We start from the raw sequence: 20,607 nt of genomic DNA, 5'->3' as shown, positions 1-20,607 counted from the left end.
AATGAGAGTTGGAAAGTGAGACAGGGCAATAGAAGCCACTGTACTTGCATGAGAATTGTCTGCTGTAGGTAGAGATGTGCAGCTTTATATAAATGTGCTTCTGTTCAGACATTTCTTCAGTTATCACAAAGCATGGCATGTTCTGTAATATACTCTGTGCAGTGGGCAGAAGGTTGCCATTACTTCACCATACCCAATTGGTACATTGTGTGGATTTAATTCATTGTTTCACTTACACAGTTGAAAGTCTGTAATGTAGTTCTTAGTGCTGTCAGTCTGTTCCACTTGCGTGCTTAGGCCAGAAGCACACTTCAATGTCTAAATTCTGCCTGTACTCAGGCTTCAAATATTCACTTAGTAATGAGCTTGTTTAGATGCCTGAGAAAAGACAGGTGCTTGTGTTGCTGAGGACTAAGCATACTCTCAGCACCCCCTATTCAGCTCCTTGACAGCTTGGCAGCTCAGTGGCTGTTTTGTACTGACAGATTCTTCTCTGTCCCCAAACTGGTACCTTTGGCCTGTGTGCCCAGAAGGAAGCAATCCCAGTGCTGTCTGTGTTCAGATCACACCCTGCATGCTCTGCCAGGCAGCGCAGGGTTATGCACAAAGTGCAGCATTCATGGTGCCTCTCAGTCAGAAAGGTAGTGGGAAAAAGAGGAGAGAATGGAGGTAATATTACCCACTTCCAGAGCAGAAGCAGAGTTCTTGGCAATTAACAGCCTTCAATACCCACATTATCCTGCAGTAGTTTAATCCCAGTTTTAATTTCTCAAGAGGGTGTCTGGCTGCTCCTATGTTCCCTTCATCTGTGCTGGTGCATAGAAAGGAAAGCAAAATTCCTGGGGCTGGAGAGAGGGAGGATTTAGTTTTACACCCAGATGGCGAAAGTCCATATTGAAGAGCGAAGTTCCGAGAACCTGAATGCTCCGTGTTTGGCTTTTGTTTGTTTTAGTCTTGTTGTGGTGGTTGTTCTTTAGACTGCATATGAATTTTGTGTCAAACTGTTTTGGTTAAAAAACAAAAGAGCTTGCAGCAGGAGTGACAGCTGTCACTATAAACAATGTCATTATTGTCAGGAAGGTGTCTACAGGCTGAGCAGCTATTTGGAGCCCAATGCAACTCCGAATGTGTGCATGGCAGTATGAAGGGGGCAAGAGAAAGGGAAGAGAGTCTGAAATCCAAGCAATACACCTTTTCAAATGACACTGTAGCTTATATGTCTTTCTCCCCACAGCACCCCTGTGAACTAACACAAACTGACTATATCTGGTTTAGTTTCTTTAGTATAAGAAGTTAGCACCCTAGAAGTCAAGGGCAGAAGGGAAGCAGATGTTTGAGAAGATATTCAGAGGATTATAGGTGGAAATGAAGAAAAACAGTGTGACTATTGAAGTCACACTGAGCCACAGAAACTGGCTATCTGTAGTAAGTACAGATGACAGTTACCAATTTATCAAAATTAAAACCTAATTTCTATGCTTAAGATTTCAGTAATTATTAGTAGATTTGAAAAGCCTGCATTTTTCTTTTGTTAATATAATTAGGGACCAAAAATGCTGACTTTCTACCAAACACAGTGGTGGTGAATGGTGCCACATCCAGCTGGTGGCCAGTCACCAGTGGAGTCCCCCAGGGATCAGTGCTGGGCCCCATCCTCTTTAACATCTTCATGAGGGGGTCGAGACAGTCATCAGCAAGTTAGGAGCAGATGTTAATCAGTCAGAGGGTAGAAAGGCTCTGCAGAGGGACCTTGACTGACTGGACAGATGGGCAGAATCCAATGGGATGGCATTTAACAAGTCCAAGTGCCGAGTACTGCAGAGCAGCAGGCTGGGGTCAGAGTGGCTGGAGAACTCCCAAACAGAGAGGGACCTGGGGGTACTGATTGACAGCTGCCTGAACATGAGCCAGCAGTGTGCTCACGTGGCCAAGAAGGCCAATGGCATCCTGGCCTGTATCAAGAATAGTGTGGCCAGCAGGAGCAGGGAAGTCATTGTGGCCCTGTACTCTGCATTGGTTAGGCCGCACTTTGAGTCCTGGGTCCAGTTCTGGGCCCCTCAGTTTAAGAAGGACATCAAAACACTTGAATGTGTCCAGAGAAGGGCAAAAAGGCTAGTGAGAGGCCTTGAACACAAGCCCTATGAGGAGAGGCTGAGTGAGCTGGGATTGTTTAGCCTGGAGAAGAGGAGGCTCAGGGGTGACCTCATTGCCCTCTACAACTACCTGAGGGGTGGTTGTAGCCAGGAAGGGGTTTGTCTCTTCTCCCAGGCAACCAGCACCAGAACAAGGGGACACAGTCTCAAGCTGCACCAGGGGAGGTTTAGACTCGAGGTGAGGAGGAAGTTCTTCACCGAGTGAGTCGTTCGTGATTGGAATGTGCTGCCCAGGGAGGTGGTTGAGTCATCGTCCCTGGAGGCGTTCAAGAGGGAATTGGACGTGGCACTTGGTGCCATGGTCTAGTCATGGGGTCTGTGTTGATAGGTTGGACTCGATGATCCTCGAGTTCTCTTCCAACCTTAGTTATACTGTGATACTGTGATTTAACTCTATAGGGACCTTGGCTTGTATCACTATTCATGGATGGCTTCTAAGCTCTCTTGAAAGAACTTGTAGATTCTTTAAAATACTCCCAGTAATTGCTATGAGTTTATGGAAAAATACAGTTTTCATATGAAGTTCAGAGCCTTAATTTCCATCAGTAGGTGCAATATTCATTTCTCCTTTATAGAGCTGTGGCATGTTTAATCTCCAGACATTCCTCTCACGTATAATATTAAGCATTTGTGTGTTATGTAAGTGTAGTGAAATGGGTTGCTGAGCATGAGTTCACACTTTTTTCATCATCACCGGACTGCAGCTTCTACAGCAGTGTGTGGGTCTTCCTGCAGTGCTCTCTGCAGTGCTTTGCATGTGCCCAGTTACCAGTTATCTCTGTAACAATGTTTCCCATCTCCTTGTGCGGCAACTCAAAGCTGTTGCCCCATGCCAAACACAAGCGGAGGAAAGTACCAAGTACCTTGTGTGTTTGGCCTGGTGTTCCTACTGAGTAAGAGGAAATGCCAGCTCCCCAGGTATTTGCCTGCCAGGTTGTTAATGAGCAGAGACATGAGAAATTAAATGAGGAGCAGGTCAGTGAACTTTGTTTTGCCACAATTTGAAGCTATGTGCTGGGGGGGTCAGCAAATTAATTGGATTCAGAATGCAACTGTTGGAGGTTGAGCCTTTAGCCAAACTATGAAGGATCATTCTCAAGTCTTAAATGAGACATTTTTATTAGCAGTGTAGATTTGCACCAGTAATGTGTGCATTGGCTTCTAGTAGAGCAAAGGCAGTGCTAGTCTGCTACAAAGGTATCATGCACATCTTTGTGCCAATATTGATTTACCTCTTTGTGATCCCAGAGGTATGCAAAACAGCTTGAGGTTACTTAAGCTCTGCATATCCTGTGACTTCATGTGAGTTCTTTAGAATTGTTGTAACGTACAGGGGTGTTGGAAGAGAGGCTGTGTGTGTGTATGCACATGTGAATACCATCAGGTGTGTGATGCAGAAAAAATAATTGGGTGTCTTCAAACAGAATGGCAGAGGACAGCTTTAAAAATTTATTTCATTCCTTCCATTGCTTATAATTAGGAAGTCTTAAGGGAGACCTTTTCAGTTTGATTGTCCACATAACCCTCCTGCCTCTTTGAAGAATTGCCGCTTCTCCCTGACAGGGAGATCTCTCCTCTCAAGAAAGGAGAAAAAAACCTGCAGGAGAATAGTACATTGTAAAAGAAGCAGGGGTTTACATTATTCCCCAGTGTCTCATCATTCTCTGTCAACTTGATGTTACATTGACTTTGCTGACAGCCCTTGCAGGGAATGCTTATTTTCCAGGGGAATTCATATTGAATGTGCATTATTCCACTAGCACTAATTACTCATGCTACAGAAATTCATGTTTTGTGAATCTTGTGTGCCAGCCATGAGAGAGAAGGAATATAATTACCCTTTTGACCTGTGTCTGCGTGCTGAAGAGACTGCATGCGAGTCGGCACACTTCCGAACAGCAGGCAAATGTTAACCTGCAGCATACATGGGACAAATCTGCACTGGTGCAGATAGGCTTAGTTTCATAAATGACAGCACCTTGTGCTGTACAACCAACATTAACAATCTGATCTGCAACTGAGTGGTGGATTACCTTTGTCTTTGCTTAGTGACATTCACTTGTTGCACTTTTCACTGAGGCTGTCATGTTTGACCATTCTTCCTACAAACTATGCAATGGGTTTTCTCCTTGCAACTGTTCCTTTGCATTGCAGTGAACATCATTAATTTGGACTGCAGTCTCTGGCTATTGTTGGGGTTATAGTTTTTCACTGATGAGAGTTCTAGAGTAATTTAACTGAAGCTAGTCATCAGTGAACTTGTTCATCCAATAAATCCTGTCATCCTGGTGCAGAAACTTCTGTTATAGTGTGAAAGGCACATTACTGATTTTATTGTCTCATTCAAATAGCTATTAAAAAATCTGTCAAGCACATCCTTACTTCAGGGATTTATTTTTGCAAGTATCTTTATCCTCATTTTAATGACCCTTTGTACTCTTTTGCTACTAAGTTTTCATAGAGATGCAGTCTGTACACAACTGGGCTGCCTTTACACAAAGTGCTTACTTGTGTATGCCCCCTGAAGAACAAAAAGGATCTGTTGCCTTGTTTTTATGTGCACTTCCATGGTGACAGTATTCTAGGTAGTTCTTTATCTTGAAATATTTAAAAACTGAGTTCCTTTCAATACTAAAATAAATTGCATGATTTCTTTATACCCAGAAATCTTCTTCTCTCTCCTGTGTGTTTGGTTTTTTTGTTGTTGGGTTTGTGTTTTTTTTTAACGTATGTTTTCAGTCAAAGCAGCCTTTTTCATTGCTAGTGAAAAATGTATAATATCAACAGCTTGCCAGGTTTAACAGAACAGGTTAAGAATGCATAGGAAATTAGTTTTGGCAGCATGCTGAGATGAATTGGTAATTTGGATATTGTTCCCTTTTTGTCTGGAATAGCTCCACTGCTGAGGCTGGAAGTAGGATACTAGCTGTTGAGCATTTTGTTGTCTTCTAGTGAATTCGCTGTACAAATAAATGTTTTTCCAACCAAGCCTGAATTCTTCTACAAGGCTGGGCTCCAGCAGATTTGCCATATTATTCTCACTCTTCTCACTGCGATCCAAGTGGCCAGCTGCAGACATTTTAAAATTAATTGTGCAGCTAACTTTAAGTTTTCAAGGACAGTTGACTAAACTATCATCTTACTTTACTGGTTTTACACCAATTCAGACATGTGATGTACTGTCAAAGTGTGTTTGCCCCACAAACGTCTGTGGGTATCAGTATTAAGCCTGCAGTGGGCAGTAGTGTCCTCCCTACTCTAGCCATGAGGTCTGTCATGACAGGTTGGACTCGATGATCTTTGAGGTCCCTTCCAACCTTAGGAATACTGAATACTGAAAACATTATGCTCTCTGCAGAAGCTCAACCAGAACTGATGGAGTTTTGATCCAGCTTGTTCTGCTTGGGTACTGAACTTCTTTAGTCTCATGAAATGGGGCTTACTGGGTTTTTTTTCAAGACAATACCGGTGGCAAGAGGGTGCTGCATTATAATACAATTTCCTGTGGATGCAGTTTGGAGAGAGGTTATGGAATAACAGTATTCTGTCAGAATGCTCTCAAGTAGGCATTTTTTTCATAGGTTTGGAAAAAAAACCCAAACTTCTTCCTGTGTTTTCACAGGCAGCTCTCTTGTCTGTGATTCAGAGTTGCAGCTTAGCCCATTCTTTGGGAGCACTTCAAAACTCTATAATTAGAGTGCATTAATACTTCTTTTAATAGTCTCATCCTTTTGGTTTTTTTCATAAGATGTCTGAAAATGCGATCTGTTTTCCAAGTAACATAACTAGAGATGTTTAACCTAAATGCTGGTTTATGGTACTATTTGATTTTATGCTATATATCTAATATTTTCTTCCTCCCTCCATTTGTAGATCATCCAACAATACTTAAGGTTGATGACAGGCAACGGCTTGCTAGAGAACGGAGAGAAGAACGAGAAAAGCAGCTAGGTAAGGCCTACTCTAAATTGCCTTTTTTGACTGTACTATCATCTGTCAGCATGCATCCAGAAAGCTGATTGTGCTAGATATGCAATAATGCCATTTTTAGATATGTGATTACATCTTTAAAGTAGATCTTAATGCACATCTTGGGATTTGTCACTGCTATACCTTTTACATAACTGTTACTTCTGTGAATCAGAATGAAAAATTGTTTGACTTCTTAACTCATGTAAGAAACTTCACTGTTGTAAATGGAATGTCTACCTTTCAGAATATTTTAGCAGTTAATATTAAACTACTTAATGTTGAATTAGAATTGCAGAATACGTTGCCAGTGCATGGTTTGAATTTTCCTGTGTAAACCTGGGTTTTTCCAGGTAATACCTTTAGTGGACATCAAATAGATGTGCTCAATATCTTATAAAATATCAACTGTGCATGAACATGTCTACACATCCACACCATTAAAGTGAACAGTGAAAGTGAAGATTACTTACCAAGCGACTGGCAATGACAGTATGTTGAGTTGTGGTGGTAAGAGATTTACAGAATTAGGTGCAATCAAATTGATGGCTCCCTGACAACTATTTACATATTTAGCTGCCACAACATTCTGTGACAATTAGGAGGTTGAGAAGCACAGATGTTTCCTCTTATTTCTTTTGCATGTTCATCCTGATTTCTCTGGATGCTGCATTGTACTTACGGCTTGAGAAACAGAAGTTCTTTATCTCTATTTTTTTTTTTTAGCTGATGTATGTTTATAGAACTATATCATAACCCAGAAAGCCCTAATTTATTGCCACCTGGGTCTTAATAGTATTAATATGCTTCCTTCTTTACAGCATCCTATAACACTGTGCTAGCCATACATGAATCACTAGGGTTGTTTTGGAGGAGAAAAGTAAAGCTTTGGTTTTGGCTTGCTCAAGTGGATAACATGACAAGATGTTTGCCAGTCCCCAAAAAGCTGCTCCTGAAGCTGAGGTTAGTGGTATACACAGTCTTAGTTTCTTCAGGTTCCAGAGTAAATGAAGGTTAATGGCCCATTTTAACTAATTTGTCATAGATGACACTTCCATGGCTTGAATTTAGTTATTTTTATGGGAGGTTTGATCCTTGTGTAGTAAAAATGCTTTATTAAAGTGCAGAGAGAGATGCCTTTGTTAGATTCTCCTGAACTCTGATTTTTCTAGCTATCAGTGAATGTATTCATTTATTGATAAATATATTTATCAAATAAGTACATTTATTGATAAAAATACTCACCTGTTATTGGAAGGACAAGACTTCTGTTGGGAAACATCTCATTTTGTGTGCCATATCTTAAAATAAACATCAAACTGTAGTGTTTTTGTAAGTTGATGTGGAACCCGTCACTTTTAAATGGGAGAGTTCTGCGTGTTGCCATGATGCATAAGCATATTGTGTGTTCTTGCCTAAAGAAGTATTTGAACTAACAAGAAAACTGAAACTTTGATCTGTGTATTTGTCTGCTAACATTATGATTTAGGAACTGTCTCTTTAGACTTGTGTTCCACTACAGCAAAGCAATGATTTTTCACAATAGACTAGAGTAGACCAGGTTGGAAGAGACCTTTGAGATCATCCAACACTATCTAACATCCAACATTACCTAATCAGCTAAGCCATGGCACCAAGCACCCCATCCAGTCTCTTCCTAAACACCTCCAGGGATGGTGACTCCACCACCTCCCTGACAAGCCCATTCCAATGGGCAATCACTCTTTCTATGAAGAACCTCTTCCTAACATCCAGCCTAAACCCCCCCTGGTGCAACTTCACAGTATCACCAAGGTTGGAAGAGACCTCAAAGGTCATTGAGTCCAGCCTGTCACCACAGACCTCATGACTAGACCATGGCACCAAGTGCCACGTCCAATCCCCTCTTGAACACCTCCAGGGACGGTGACTCAACCACCTCCCTGGGCAGCACATTCCAATGACAAATGACTCGCACGGTGTAGAACTTTCTCCTCACCTCAAGTCTAAACCTCCCCTGGTGCAGCTTGAGACTGTGTCCCCTTGTTCTGGTGCTGGTTGCTAGAGAGAAGAGACCAATCCCTTCCTGGCTACAACCACCTTTCAGGTAGTTGTTAGAGAGCAATGAAGTCTCCCCTGAGCCTCCTCTTCTCCAGGCTAAACAATCCCAGCTCCCTCAGCCTCTCCTCATAGGGCTTGTGCTCAAGGCCTCTCCCCAGCCTTGTTGCCCTAGAGGACTGTGTCCTCTTGTTCTGGTGCTGGTTGCCTGGGAGAGGAGACCAGCCCCCACTTGGCTACCCCTCCTTAGTCAACCTGGTGTGCCCCTGCTCCCCGGGGCTCACCATACTGATGCCGGCCTTAGCACGGATGCCCACTTGGCATGGCGCACCACAGCCCAGAACTCCTGTGCTCAATAGCATGCAAGTTTCTCCTTTTTTATCTTTTTTCTTTTCTTTTTTTTTTTTTTTTTTTCAAGTGCAGAATCTAGACAATCAGTCACTCATGTCATGTGAACCACAGCAAAGAAATGCCTAAGCTGTTTATCTTAAACATCAAGTTGTATAATGTTGTTACATAAATTGAGTCTTGCTGAAAATTAGAGTTGGATTTTGGTAATACTGGGGCACCAGCCACACAGCAGTAAAGCGACTGAAGGAATTATTGTTTATAGAATTAAGTTGGATTTAAACTTCATTCCTTTCCTTTTGATTCAGGGGATCTGTCAAGTTTAGCAAAGCCTACTTTTTAAGAGGAAGCTGAGCATTTCAGTCATATCTCAATCGAAACTATTCTTTGCTCCAAAAAAGAATAGACAGCATCCAGTTGTGTAAGCGCAGAGCTGTAGTAATCCTAACAATTTCAGTTTGTAGTTTCAGCAACTCGAACCACAGGAGCTCACGTTATCCATCTTTTCATGAAAATCAAGTTGTTTGACCCTTCTGTTAAGTTTTTGTGGAGCACCAGCTTAATAATGATTATGTTTATTTATTGGGCAATATTCTGATGTTTCCACCCTTTTTGTTTACTATCAACCTTTTATTTTGTTCAAGTTCTACTGTGCTGTGGTAGATGTGGCTTTCACTGTGATCACTATACACTCTGCACTCTTGAGGGTTTGCTTGCACCTGGCAGTGGTATCACAGTATAACTAAGGTTGGAAGAGACCTCGAGGATCATTGAGTCCAACCTATCAACACATACCTCATGACACAGTATCTAAACTGGCACCAAGTGCCACGTCCAATCTCCTCTTGAATGCCTCCAGGGATGGGGACTCCACCACCTCCCTGGGCAGCCCATTCCAATGACGAATGACTCACTCGGTGAAGAACTTTCTCCTCACCTTGACTCTAAACCTCCCCTGGCGCAGCTTGAGACTATGTCCCCTTGTTCTGGTGCTGGTTGCCTGAGAGAAGAGACCAACCCCTTTACAGCTACAGCTACCTTTCAGGTAGTTGTAGAGGGCAAAGAGGTCACCCCTGAGCCTCCTCTTTTCCAGGCTAAACAATCCCAGCTCCCTCAGCCTATCCTCAGAGGGCTTGTGCTCATGGCCTCTCCCCAGCCTTGTTGCCCTTCTCTGGACACGTTCAAGTGTCTCAATGTCCTTCTTAAACTGAGGGGCCCCAAACTGGTATTTTATCACATTTTATCACTTACCACACTTGGGTGTCTACCTCTTTTTAATGAGAGTTTGGAGAGTAGGAAAAGTGAGTGCTGTCATTTTTGTTTTCTGCATACATGTAGCATATGTGTAGTGAGGCTGTGAGTATCTGCTGGTTTTGAGGATCACCTTATGCTACTTAATTGGAAAGAGCAAAAGGGCTTCTACAAAAAAGCCTCTTTCACTGTAGTAGGTTCTTGTCTAGTTTTAGAACACATAGAAGGCACACAGGGACACATGCTATTTCGGCTAATCACCCCATCAAGAGGGAGGGATTTTTAGTGCCTTCACTGTAGGAAAGGCATTGCTTTTAAAATGCCATCCTAACACATGAAAGATTAATATTTCTTTTGCTTTTCTCTGTGCAACTTATGTTTTCCATGATTAATAAGTTGTATTAATTTTTTTGGGGGGTTAGCTTTATTTTTAGGCTTGCCATTTCACATGAGCAGAAGTAAAGGAATTGCTCAGCAGTCATGTTTAAGTTTTTTTTTAATTCCTTGACATGTGGTAATGTTTATATTACTTGATGATGTGTACATTCAGGCTTTTAAAAGGTTATTAGGGTAATCTTTACTTGATTCTATAAATAATGCTTCCAGTGTGTCATTTGCTCTTTAGTAATTGTGTTTTAATTTTGCCCTGTCTTTGTCAGCACTCTTTCCCACAGTGCCTATATATGAAGTTAACATCTGTCCTTTAAAATACAACTATCAGATCTCTCTCTGTGAGACTAGCCCTCTTGGCTTGTTCAAGATGGAAATCCCAAGAGGGGTGGTGCTAGGTGAAGATGATAGCTGTCAAATGTGGCTCTTCTTAGAGCACTGAGTGAAAGCAACTGTCACACTTCTGGCTCCAGCTTGTATCATAGGCTTCTTTGCATGTGTCATGCTGACTGGCTGTGTTTGGCACTGGAGGCTATGTGAGACACATGTCAGAACTGAGTTATTTGTGAATGCAAACATTGTTGGTGGCCTGGTCAAACTGGAAAGTTTACTAAAAGCTACTGCTTTTTTCAGTTGAGAGGCTTCACTCTTATCTCTGCCATATTGATCAAATCTGTACTGGCAGATTAAACAGTACTGAAGAGCATTTCCTGGTGCTGAAACTCAGTTGTTCTTACTATTAAACTCTTATAATGGCTCCTGGCAGGATTTTGGCTCCAGCCAACTAGCTGTCTCCCCACTCACTCCCAGACAAGGTTTGGGGATTGTCAGGGGAGCCCTATGGGCTTCCCCCATGTGTTGATTGACTACTGGCACCATTTTGCAGGGTGGAAGTTTAATAGTACAGGTAGAAGTTGGTCCATGCCAGTTAGGCTCTGTACACTTTCCATTTATCAGCATAGACCTGGTTCTTCATAACTGGAAAGAAAAATAAAAATGTGTTTTTCAACAGGGAAAGTTGCTGGGATTTTAAAATGAGTTCCATTCTGATAGGCTTAGGTAGTGGCCTAGCAAAGAAGAAGAGTTGGGAGATTTCTTGGGTTTGCTTTGCAGTCCCTGATTCATCAGAAAAACATTTGAGTCTTACATTTGTGTATGTTTTATCTACACTACTCCTGCTTAAACACTGACCTTTTTTATCACTATTATGATCCTGTCAAATGCACATGGCTCATTTACTTTTTGGCACTGGGAGCAAGAGATGGTAATCCTGCCATCTTAGTTAACTCTTCATAAGGAAACGAGTTACTAACCTTAGTTTTTAGAATATGCCTGAATTTCAGGTTGGTGAAATACATTAAACTCTTTTAATATGTACAGTGCATCAAAATAATATTGTAAAGATCACATTAAGATATTTGCAAGTGAGCCTTAGCAAAATCATAGAATCATAGAATCAATAAGGTTGGAAGAGACCTCAAAGATCATCAAGTCCAACCTGTCACCACAGACCTCATGACTACTAAACCATGGCACCAAGTGCCACGTCCAGTCCCCTCTTGAACACCTCCAGGGCTGGTGACTCCACCACCTCCCTGGGCAGCCCATTCCAAGGGCTAACAACTCTCTCAGTGAGGAACTTTCTCCTTAGCTCGAGCCTAAACTTCCCCTGGTGCAGCTTGAGACTGTGTCCTCTTGTTCTGGTGCTGGTTGCCTGGGAGAAGAGACCAGCTTGAGACTGTCCTCTAAATAAATAGACATTAATAAAAATTGCAGTTTTTTTTCCTGTCAGTGAATTCCCTCTGGTTTATTCTCTTTTCTAGCATTTGGTGACAGAACTTTATCAAATATTTCCAGTCAGGAGCCCCACAGAAACCTACACTCAGTGACTTTAGCATATTAATAATTTTGGGATGTCCTCAGAGGACTTGAGTGTCAGAAGTGCTTATAAGACAGGAAGACAATTTTTAAGGAAGGTTAGTTTAATGGTTTCTGTGCTGAATATCCCTCCAAGCATGGTTATTGGGGAAAGGTTGGCTTAGAGAATCTAATGTTAACTTGAGCTTTAATCGCAGCTCTGAAGTTCACCTTCTAATTCATTCAGTCAGCCATTTCTGTGGAATGTCCCCATTTTTAGGTATGGTTAAAGCATCATGATCCATTTTTCTGCTAATGTAGCAAGGAGGCAATCACAGTCTCAGACAATGCAGAGCTGGCAGTGAGGAAAGGTGAAACAGCGGTCAGAGGAGAAAGCTGAGGTCAATGCTGTAAAGTCAGAAAAGATAAAGGCTGGAAAGATTGACAAAGACTATAAGATCTTTACACAGGTAATCTGTCCGTCCAAAGTGGATGCAAAAGGCAGACTGGGAAAGTGTGTTGCTGGAATGATCTGCTTTTACATAGGCAGTAAACCAGAAGGAAAAGTACTGAAGTGGAGACAGCAGAAAGGATAGCAAAAGAGGAGCTGGAGGGACATCTCTTACTTCACATGGATCAAGTAGAGGCTTTGACACTTAATGCATGCTTCCCCTTCCCTCACAGCCTAAAACCCCTGCAAAGAAGGGCTTTCTGGCTGTGTGCGTGACTGGTGAAAGAAAATCCAACATGATTTCCACAAAAGAAATGTGCATGATTGGAAGTTAACATCTCCCACATTACATCAGTTAATTCTAGTGTAAAATTGATTGGTTTCAGGTCTCACATGTCTCTTAATATTGGAATGTTTCTTTCTTGTTTCCTTTTGCACTGTTATTCACTCCAGAGGTGCCAGAAATACAGCATTCAGTATCTTGCTTTTAATCTAATCCAGCATTACTAGTTTGCAAACAAGAAGAAGGTATTGACAGGGCTCAATTTCTAAGCCTTCTTTTTATGCTCTAATCTTGTGTTCTTCCATCACCTGACTGTATTCATATTTGTAGTTTCTACTAAATAATGAGATAGAGCAAGGTCAGGCTGTGACTTTTCTTTGCATTTTCCAGTTTAAATATAAATGTTCCTATGCCATTTCAGCTTTCAACACACAACTACTATTTGAATGATGAGCATGCTTTCTTTGATTCTCACATGCTGTCAGGCAATGTGTGTTATTACAAGGGTGAGAAGTGCATGAAGTTTTTAAGGCTCAGCCCCAGAAAAAGCATTTTTGCTGGACCATACCTATACTGGGGTTCAACACTAGCTCAGCACTGGGCATAGTTTCTGGAGGAGCTATCATAAAAGCAGGTATTTTACTCTTCCTCATCCTTCAAATTGGCCGCTCTTTCAAGCTGATTGGACATTTTAGAGGTATTTTCTATATCCTGTAGACTCATTCTGCTACCAGCAAGGTGATACATGTGTCTCTATAAAACATGGCTTGCTGTGCTTCTAGAAGTGCATCTATGTATTCAGAACAGGGCTTAATCCTCCTAATTTTTATCTCAGAGGAGGCTTTTTTGACCCTGGAATGCAATTTAGTAATTTCAAAATAAATAAATAAATAAATTCTGTCTGTAGCAGCAGGGGGAAAAAAATGTCTGCAAATTCATAAATAAGGATATAAGAATGAAATTTAAGAATGCTATATTAGGATTTTCCCTGAAGTTATCATCATATATCTAAGGACACTGACACGTCTCTGTATTGATCTACCTTGTAGATGTCAAAACCAACCCTTAAGGTCATGGAAGAATGTCAGTAGTTCATATAGGAAGCAGTGAAAAAAAAGAAGATATTCTCCTTTGATTTTCTAATAAGAGCAAATGTAGGAATTAATACTTAAAATAACTTAAACTTCCCTATCTGTAAGGACCTGCCTGGTGGATGTAGTCTACCTGGACCTCAGCAAGGCCTTTGACACCGTCCCCCACAGCAAACTCCTGGCCAAGCTGTCAGCCCATGGCTTGGACAGGAGCACACTGCGATGGGTTAGGAACTGGCTAGATGGCCGAGCCCAGAGAGTGGTGGTGAATGGTGTCACATCCAGCTGGCAGCCAGTCAGTAGTGGAGTCCCCCAGGGATCAGTGCTGGGCTCCATGCTGTTTAACATCTTTATTGATGATCTGGATGAGGGCATTGAGTCCATCATCAGTAAATTTGCTGATGACACCAAGCTGGGGGCAGGAGTTGATCTGCTGGAGGTTAGAGAGGCTCTGCAGAGGGACCTCGACAGGTTGGACAGATGGGCAGAATCCAATGACATGAGATTTAACACATCCAAGTGCTGGGTTCTGCACATTGGCCACAACAACCCCATGCAGTGCTACAGGCTGGGGTCAGAGTGGCTGGAGAGCAGCCAGGCAGAGAGGGACCTGGGGGTACTGGTCGATGGTAGGCTGAACATGAGCCTGCAGTGTGCCCAGGCAGCCAGGAGGGCCAATGGCATCCTGGCTTGCATCAAGAACAGTGTGGCCAGCAGGAGCAGGGAAGTCATTCTGTACCCGTACACTGCACTGGTTAGGCCACACCTCGAGTACTGTGTCCAGTTCTGGGCCCCTCAGTTTAGGAAGGATGTTGACTTGCTGGAACGAGTCCAGAGAAGGGCAATGAAGTTGATAAGGGGTTTGGAACTCTTCCTCATAGGAAGAAGTTCTATACAGATAGAGTGATTGCCCATTGGAATGGGCTGCCCAGGGAGGTTGTGGAGTCACCGTCATTGGAGGTGTTCAGGAGGAGACTTGATGGGGTGCTTGGTGCCATGGGTTAGTTGTTTAGGTGGGTTGGATTGGTTGATGGGTTGGACGTGATGATCTTGAAGGTCTCTTCCAACCTGGTCTGGTCTATTCTATTCAAAAAAATTAAAATAGATATTACTCTTTTTCTCAGCAAACAGATATATCATAAATCATGCTTTTATACACTAGTTAAATACTTGGTCCAAGCCTAAGCTTAAAAGCTTCTTCGTGTTAACAAATGGGTGTTTATTTTCTGCTGCCTTTTGCCTGTAACTTAAAGATTATGGAAAGAGGTGGCTTTTAAGTTTGTTCAATATCAGATCCATTTCTGTTGTTGTTATTTAGTCCAGCCTAACACTTCCTTTTACCTTCATTAAGCAATCACTAATGTGTGGTTCTGTTACTGAAATGTCTTTCCTTATCACCAAAGTATGATCATTGGCCAGCCTGATCTAGTGTGGGGTGTCCACACCCATGGCAGGGGGGTTGGAACTAGATGATCCTTGTGGTCCCTTCCAGCCCTGACTGATACTATGATACTATGACACTATTCCCTTCTCAGAGAAGCAGAAAGCTGAAAACTAGTGTTCTGTCCAGAGGTTTAGCATTCTGATTGTCTTCCCAGCAGTAAGGGTTTATGTGAAAGTTAACTCTCTTAAATACTAAAACATAAAAATGCCTTCAGCCTTATTCTACCCAGGTTTAGTCTTGAAAGTTCAAATGTACTATTTTCATTGCTTTTTTGAATAACATGGCAGGCTGAAGCCAATGGAAATCACCACAAATAATGCCTCAGGAAAGTCTAGCCATTTACATCAGTGAGAGAAAGAACAATCTCTATCATTTATAGCGTGGTAGTTTTAGGCAGATGCTCAGGAAATTTTTCCACAGATTCAGTAGAAAGTGGTAGAATGTAAATAAATCACAACTGGATGTAAAGGGATAAAGCCTAAATAATCCTATTGGTCTGATAACTAGCATAAAGTTAGTTGTATAAACTAACTCCTTTCGGCTTCTTCACTCTAGCTGATACTAGCTGGTGTTTTTGTTTGGCTGTTGCTGACCTTGGCTGCATTCTTGTTGTGGCTAAGTACTAACAAGTTACTCTGATTTTTCTCCTCTTTCTCTTTTCCCTCATACAGGGAGGGGGTGTGGGATATGGGAAGAAGAGGGGAAGCTATTGGGAGCCCCCTGGTTTTGTCCAAGGGGGTTCTTGTGTTGTTTATAAATTGTCAATATATGTAAATATTGTATATTTTGTGCATGTTTATTGCATTTCATATTTCTAGATTGTAGTTTTGCTTGTAAATATAGCTTCATTTGCTTCCATCTGAGCTAGTCTGGCAATTTTATTTTGGGGGCTAGTTCTCTCAAATTTGTTGGGGAGGGGGTAATTTCAACCCACCACATATAGGCAAATTAATAAACTAGTGGCATGAGCTAAGAAATTTGTTGGGTTTTTAGTCTTTGCTTTTGTTAACTCCTCATATCCTTTAGGAAGTGCTTTATTTTCAGCAGAGAACAAAAGAGCCTTTTTGTGCTGGGTTGCTGTTGCAAGCAGATTCCAAGCACAGGAGATCCAGCTGATCTCAGGGTCTGTGGGAGTCTTTTATGCTTGCAGCAGTGGCTTGTTGGTTTTGCTTTGTTTTGGTTTGGGTTTTAATTAATTTGTACAGCACCATGGTGATGGGATGCTGTAAGACTCTAGAGCATCCCCTGTGCAAAGGGGGTCTAACTTAGATTGCAAAGCTTATGATGTTGCACAAGGGAACGATCTAGTTCAACTCTTGAATTGTTAGCTAGGGAAGCTGAAGCTTAGAAAAGCATCAAATTGTGCACATCTGATATGCAATAAATGAAGTGGGATCCAGATTTCCTTAGAAGAGGAGAACAGGGAGTGATTCTCATTTTTCCTGAAGAGCCATTTCCATGATTTCTACAGATAAACAAATGATAAGAACTAGAAATTAACACTAGTTGTTATAGTTTGTGTATGTCCATAAAATCACTTAAGTATTACAAGCTTTCTGTCTATATGTATCTTCAAATGCTGTCTGCAGAACTGCAACAAACCTTTCAGTGTCATAAATGAAATGTAACAGTAGATTCAAACAGAAAAAAATCAGACGATGAAAGCTAGCAAAAAAAGCTTCACAGGAAGTAGTTATACAGAATGAACAGTAGGAGAGAGTAACACCACAGCCTCCAGGAATGGTATTTAACACTTATTTAACATTGCATTCTAACACTAATGAACAATTACTTGAGGAACAAGAGAAAGATTAAAACCTGGTGTTTGAAGGGGGGAAAATATTAATAATCTTGTGTTGTCCACAGTTCATTATTAGTTAAGTTCTGCCAACATTTGGCTTTATGGAGTAAAATGTTTTAGCTATTCAAGCCTGCAAAGTTGAGCTCTGAATGTCTCTTTGCTTCCTTTTGTGTCCTCGTGAGCAGGTGACATGATTTCCCAGCCTCCCTGTGCCTTTTGTGAAACTGCTGCCTTTAGATGGGTGGCCAGTATAGAGTAATTTGTTCTGCTGATGGGGCTGGAAGAATTACTTTTTGGATAAAACATATCCTAAGCTAGGTGTGCGACATGTCATACAGGAGAAACAGGAAGGTGGCATTGATCCAAACAGTTGGGAAAGATGGAGTCAGACTTTTCTGGACCTAGACAATTGAAAGACAGCATGATGAAGGGTCATGTGGTTCCAGGAAAAGGGTACACTATAGTGAGAGGCATCTCTCTGTCCACCTGTTCTCTTGGTCAGCTATTGGCTCAAGAAAGGGCAGCAGATGAATGTTCCTGGTTTACTAATCCATCTTGCATTTGGAGCACCAATCTTACGATGCTGTAAGACTTTTATATAGAAGAAGGAGCCTTGCAGATTTCATTTGGCCTGGAAGCTCCTTTTTCTGCCATATTCTCCCCCTTTTTTTCTGCCCTAGTCTGCAGTTTACATATCTAGAAAAGTATTTCTAGAAATCTTCCCCTGGCTCTTGCATTGGTGTTTTACATTTGTAGGTGCCAATTATTGTTAGCAATTATCTAAGCAACTCTACTATTCCCTGTTGCTGTAATTACTCTAGCTATGATTGTTCTATTTCCTGCAAACATGTTGCTGAACTTTCATCCATCTTGCCAAAAGGGAGCCTTAAGGGTTGCTTGTAGCTGCTGATGCAAATTCTCTCTGTTAGTTTGTATCCCATGGCAAAACCATACATGCTTTCTGCTTTTCTCAGCAAAATATTTCATGTCTGAACTGGTAGAAAGTTGTTTTCTGACAGGAGATACTCTCCCTATGAACTGGTTTACTCAGGTTAGAGATTTCTCATGAGATTTTGTCAACAAGTAGAGTCACAGAATGGTCCTGGCTGGAAGGGACCTCCAAAGGCCATCTAGTCCAACCCCCTCTGCAGTCAGCAGGGGCATCCTCAACTAGATCAGGCCACCCAGAGCCCTGTTGAGCCTCACTTTGAATATCTCCAGGGATGGTGCCCCAACAACCTCCCTGGGCAACCTGTTCCAGTCTTCCACCATCCTCATAGTAAAGAACCTGTTCCTAACATCTAATCTAAATCTGCTCTTTTCTAGTTTGAAGCCATTGTCCCTTGTCCTATCACCAAAGGCCTTTGTAAACAGTCTTGCTCCATCCTTCTTGTAGGCCCCTTTCAGGTACTGGAAGGTTGCTATATGGTGTTCCCAGAGCCTCCTCTTCTCCAGGCTGAGCACTCCCAGCTCCCTCAGCCTGTCCTCATAGCAGAGGTGCTCCAAACCCTGGATCATTTTTGTGGCCCTCCTCTGGACCCTCTCCATCAGGTCTTGCCCTTCCTGTATTGAGAGCTCCAGACCTGTACATAGTACTCCAGGTGATGTCTCACCAGAAAAAAAGTGGCACACTCACCTCTCTGGATCTGCTGGCAACACATCTTTTGATGCAGACCAGGATGAGATTTGCCTTCTGGGCTGCAAGCTCACACTGCCTGCTCATGTCCAGCTTCTTGTCCATCAGCACCCCCAAGTCCTTTACCACAGGGCTGCTTTCTATCACCTCATACCCGAGTCCATATTGATAGTAAGGATTGTTCTGCCCCAGGCACAGGACCTTGCCCTTGCTCTTGTTGAACCTCATGAGGTTCACCTGGCCTCACCTCTCCAGCTTGTCCAGGTCACTCTGGATGACATCCGGTCCCTCTGGCATATCAACTGACCAGGTTTAGAGTGAGGTTTAGAGTGTAATCTAAATTGTTCGTTTGGTAGAGTGGGATTTGTTTGAGTAGGCAGAAAAGTGCAGAAGAACATTTTGGTGAAGATGAGTTGTAGTGTTAGAAGAAGTGATTGCAGGGTCTCCTTTGAATGCCTAGAAGCATTTGGATTTTTTGGGTTTGGTATGTGGTTGTGCCAAACCACACAGGGTATCTCTGCCAATTAAAGGCTGGAGTCACATGTCTGGGAATTTGGGAAGGCATGTAAAGGGTGTTTTAGAACACAAAAATTTCTCTGCCTTGAAGCTCTGAAGGCAACAATAAGGAGAGGTCCAGGGTTTCACACGTAAGTGATTTAATTTGTACTACAATTTGAGCTTGTGTTCAGGGCTGGGTCGAGGGTTGGACTGGATGATCTTTGAGGTCTCTTCCAACAGGATGTATTCTGGGATTCTGTGTTCCAGCAGATGACACCAAGTTGAGAGCAGGTGTTGATCTGTTAGAGGGTAGAAGGGCTCTGCAGAGGGATTTTGACTGGCTGGACAGATGGGCAGAGTCCAACATGATGTCATTCAACAAGTCCAAGTGCCGGGTGCTGCACTTTGGCCACAACAACCTCATGCAGTGCTACAGAATGGGGTCGGAGGGGCTGGGGAACAGCCAAACAGGAAGGGACCTGGGGGTACTGATTGACAGCTGCCTAAACATGAGCCAGCAGTGTGCCCAGGTGGCCAAGAAGGCCAATGGCATCCTGGCCTACATCAAGAATAGTGTGGCCAGCAGGAATAGGGAAGTCATTGTGCCCCTGTACTTAGCACTGGTTAGGCCACACTTTGAGTACTGTGTCCAGTTCTGGGCCCCTCAGTTTAGGAAGGACATTGAGACACTTGAACGTGTCCAGAGAAGGGCAGTGAGGCTGGTGAGAGGCCTTGAGCACAAGCTCTGTGAAGAGAGGCTGAGGGAGCTGGGATTGTTTAGCCTAGAGAAGAGGAGGCTCAGGGGAGACCTGATTGCTGTCTACAACTACCTGAAAGGTGGTTGTAGCCAGGAGGGGGTTGGTCTCTTCTCCCAGACAATCAGGTGGCCAGTCACTAGTGGTGTGCCCCAAGGATCAGTGCTGGGCCCCATCCTCTTTAACATCTTTATTGATGATCTGGATGGGGGCATTGAGTCGATCATCAGTAAATTTGCTGATGACACCAAGCTGGGGGCAGGAGTTGATCTGCTGGAAAGTAGAGAGGCTCTGCAGAGAGACCTCGACAGGCTGGACAGATGGGCAGAATCCAAAAGCATGAGATTTAACACATCCAAGTGCCAGGTTCTGCACATTGGCCACAACAACCCCATGCAGAGCTACAGGCTGGGGTTAGAGTGGCTGGAGAGCAGCCAGGTAGAGAGGGACCTGGGGGTACTGGTCGATGGTAGGCTGAACGTGAGCCTGCAGTGTGCCCAGGCAGCCGAGAGGGACAATGGCATCCTGGCCTGCATCAGGAACAGTGTGGCCAGCAGGAGCAGGGAGGTCGTTCTGCCCCTGTACACTGCACTGGTTAGGCCACACCTTGAGTCCTGTGTCCAGTTCTGGGCCCCTCAGTTTA

General features: G+C 42.8%; 1 protein-coding gene across 10 annotated transcripts in view; it reads left to right on the top strand.

Annotated features, from left to right (window-relative positions):
• MAP7 (microtubule associated protein 7) overlaps positions 1–20,607 on the top strand; it is a 148,530-nt gene that overhangs the window by 84,077 nt on the left and 43,846 nt on the right. For all 10 annotated transcript variants that reach the window (XM_068150207.1, XM_068150224.1, XM_068150232.1 and 7 more), the window contains exon 3: positions 6,027–6,104. In XM_068150207.1, coding sequence (XP_068006308.1) covers positions 6,027–6,104 — 78 coding nt within the window. The remainder of the gene's footprint in view (positions 1–6,026; positions 6,105–20,607) is intronic.

This window comes from Melanerpes formicivorus, unplaced genomic scaffold (assembly GCF_026170545.1).
Source record: "Melanerpes formicivorus ecotype bairdi unplaced genomic scaffold, bMelFor1.0.p_v2 SCAF_2, whole genome shotgun sequence".
Classification (NCBI taxonomy): Eukaryota; Metazoa; Chordata; class Aves; order Piciformes; family Picidae; genus Melanerpes; species Melanerpes formicivorus.
This window is presented reverse-complemented; position numbering and strand designations above follow the sequence as displayed.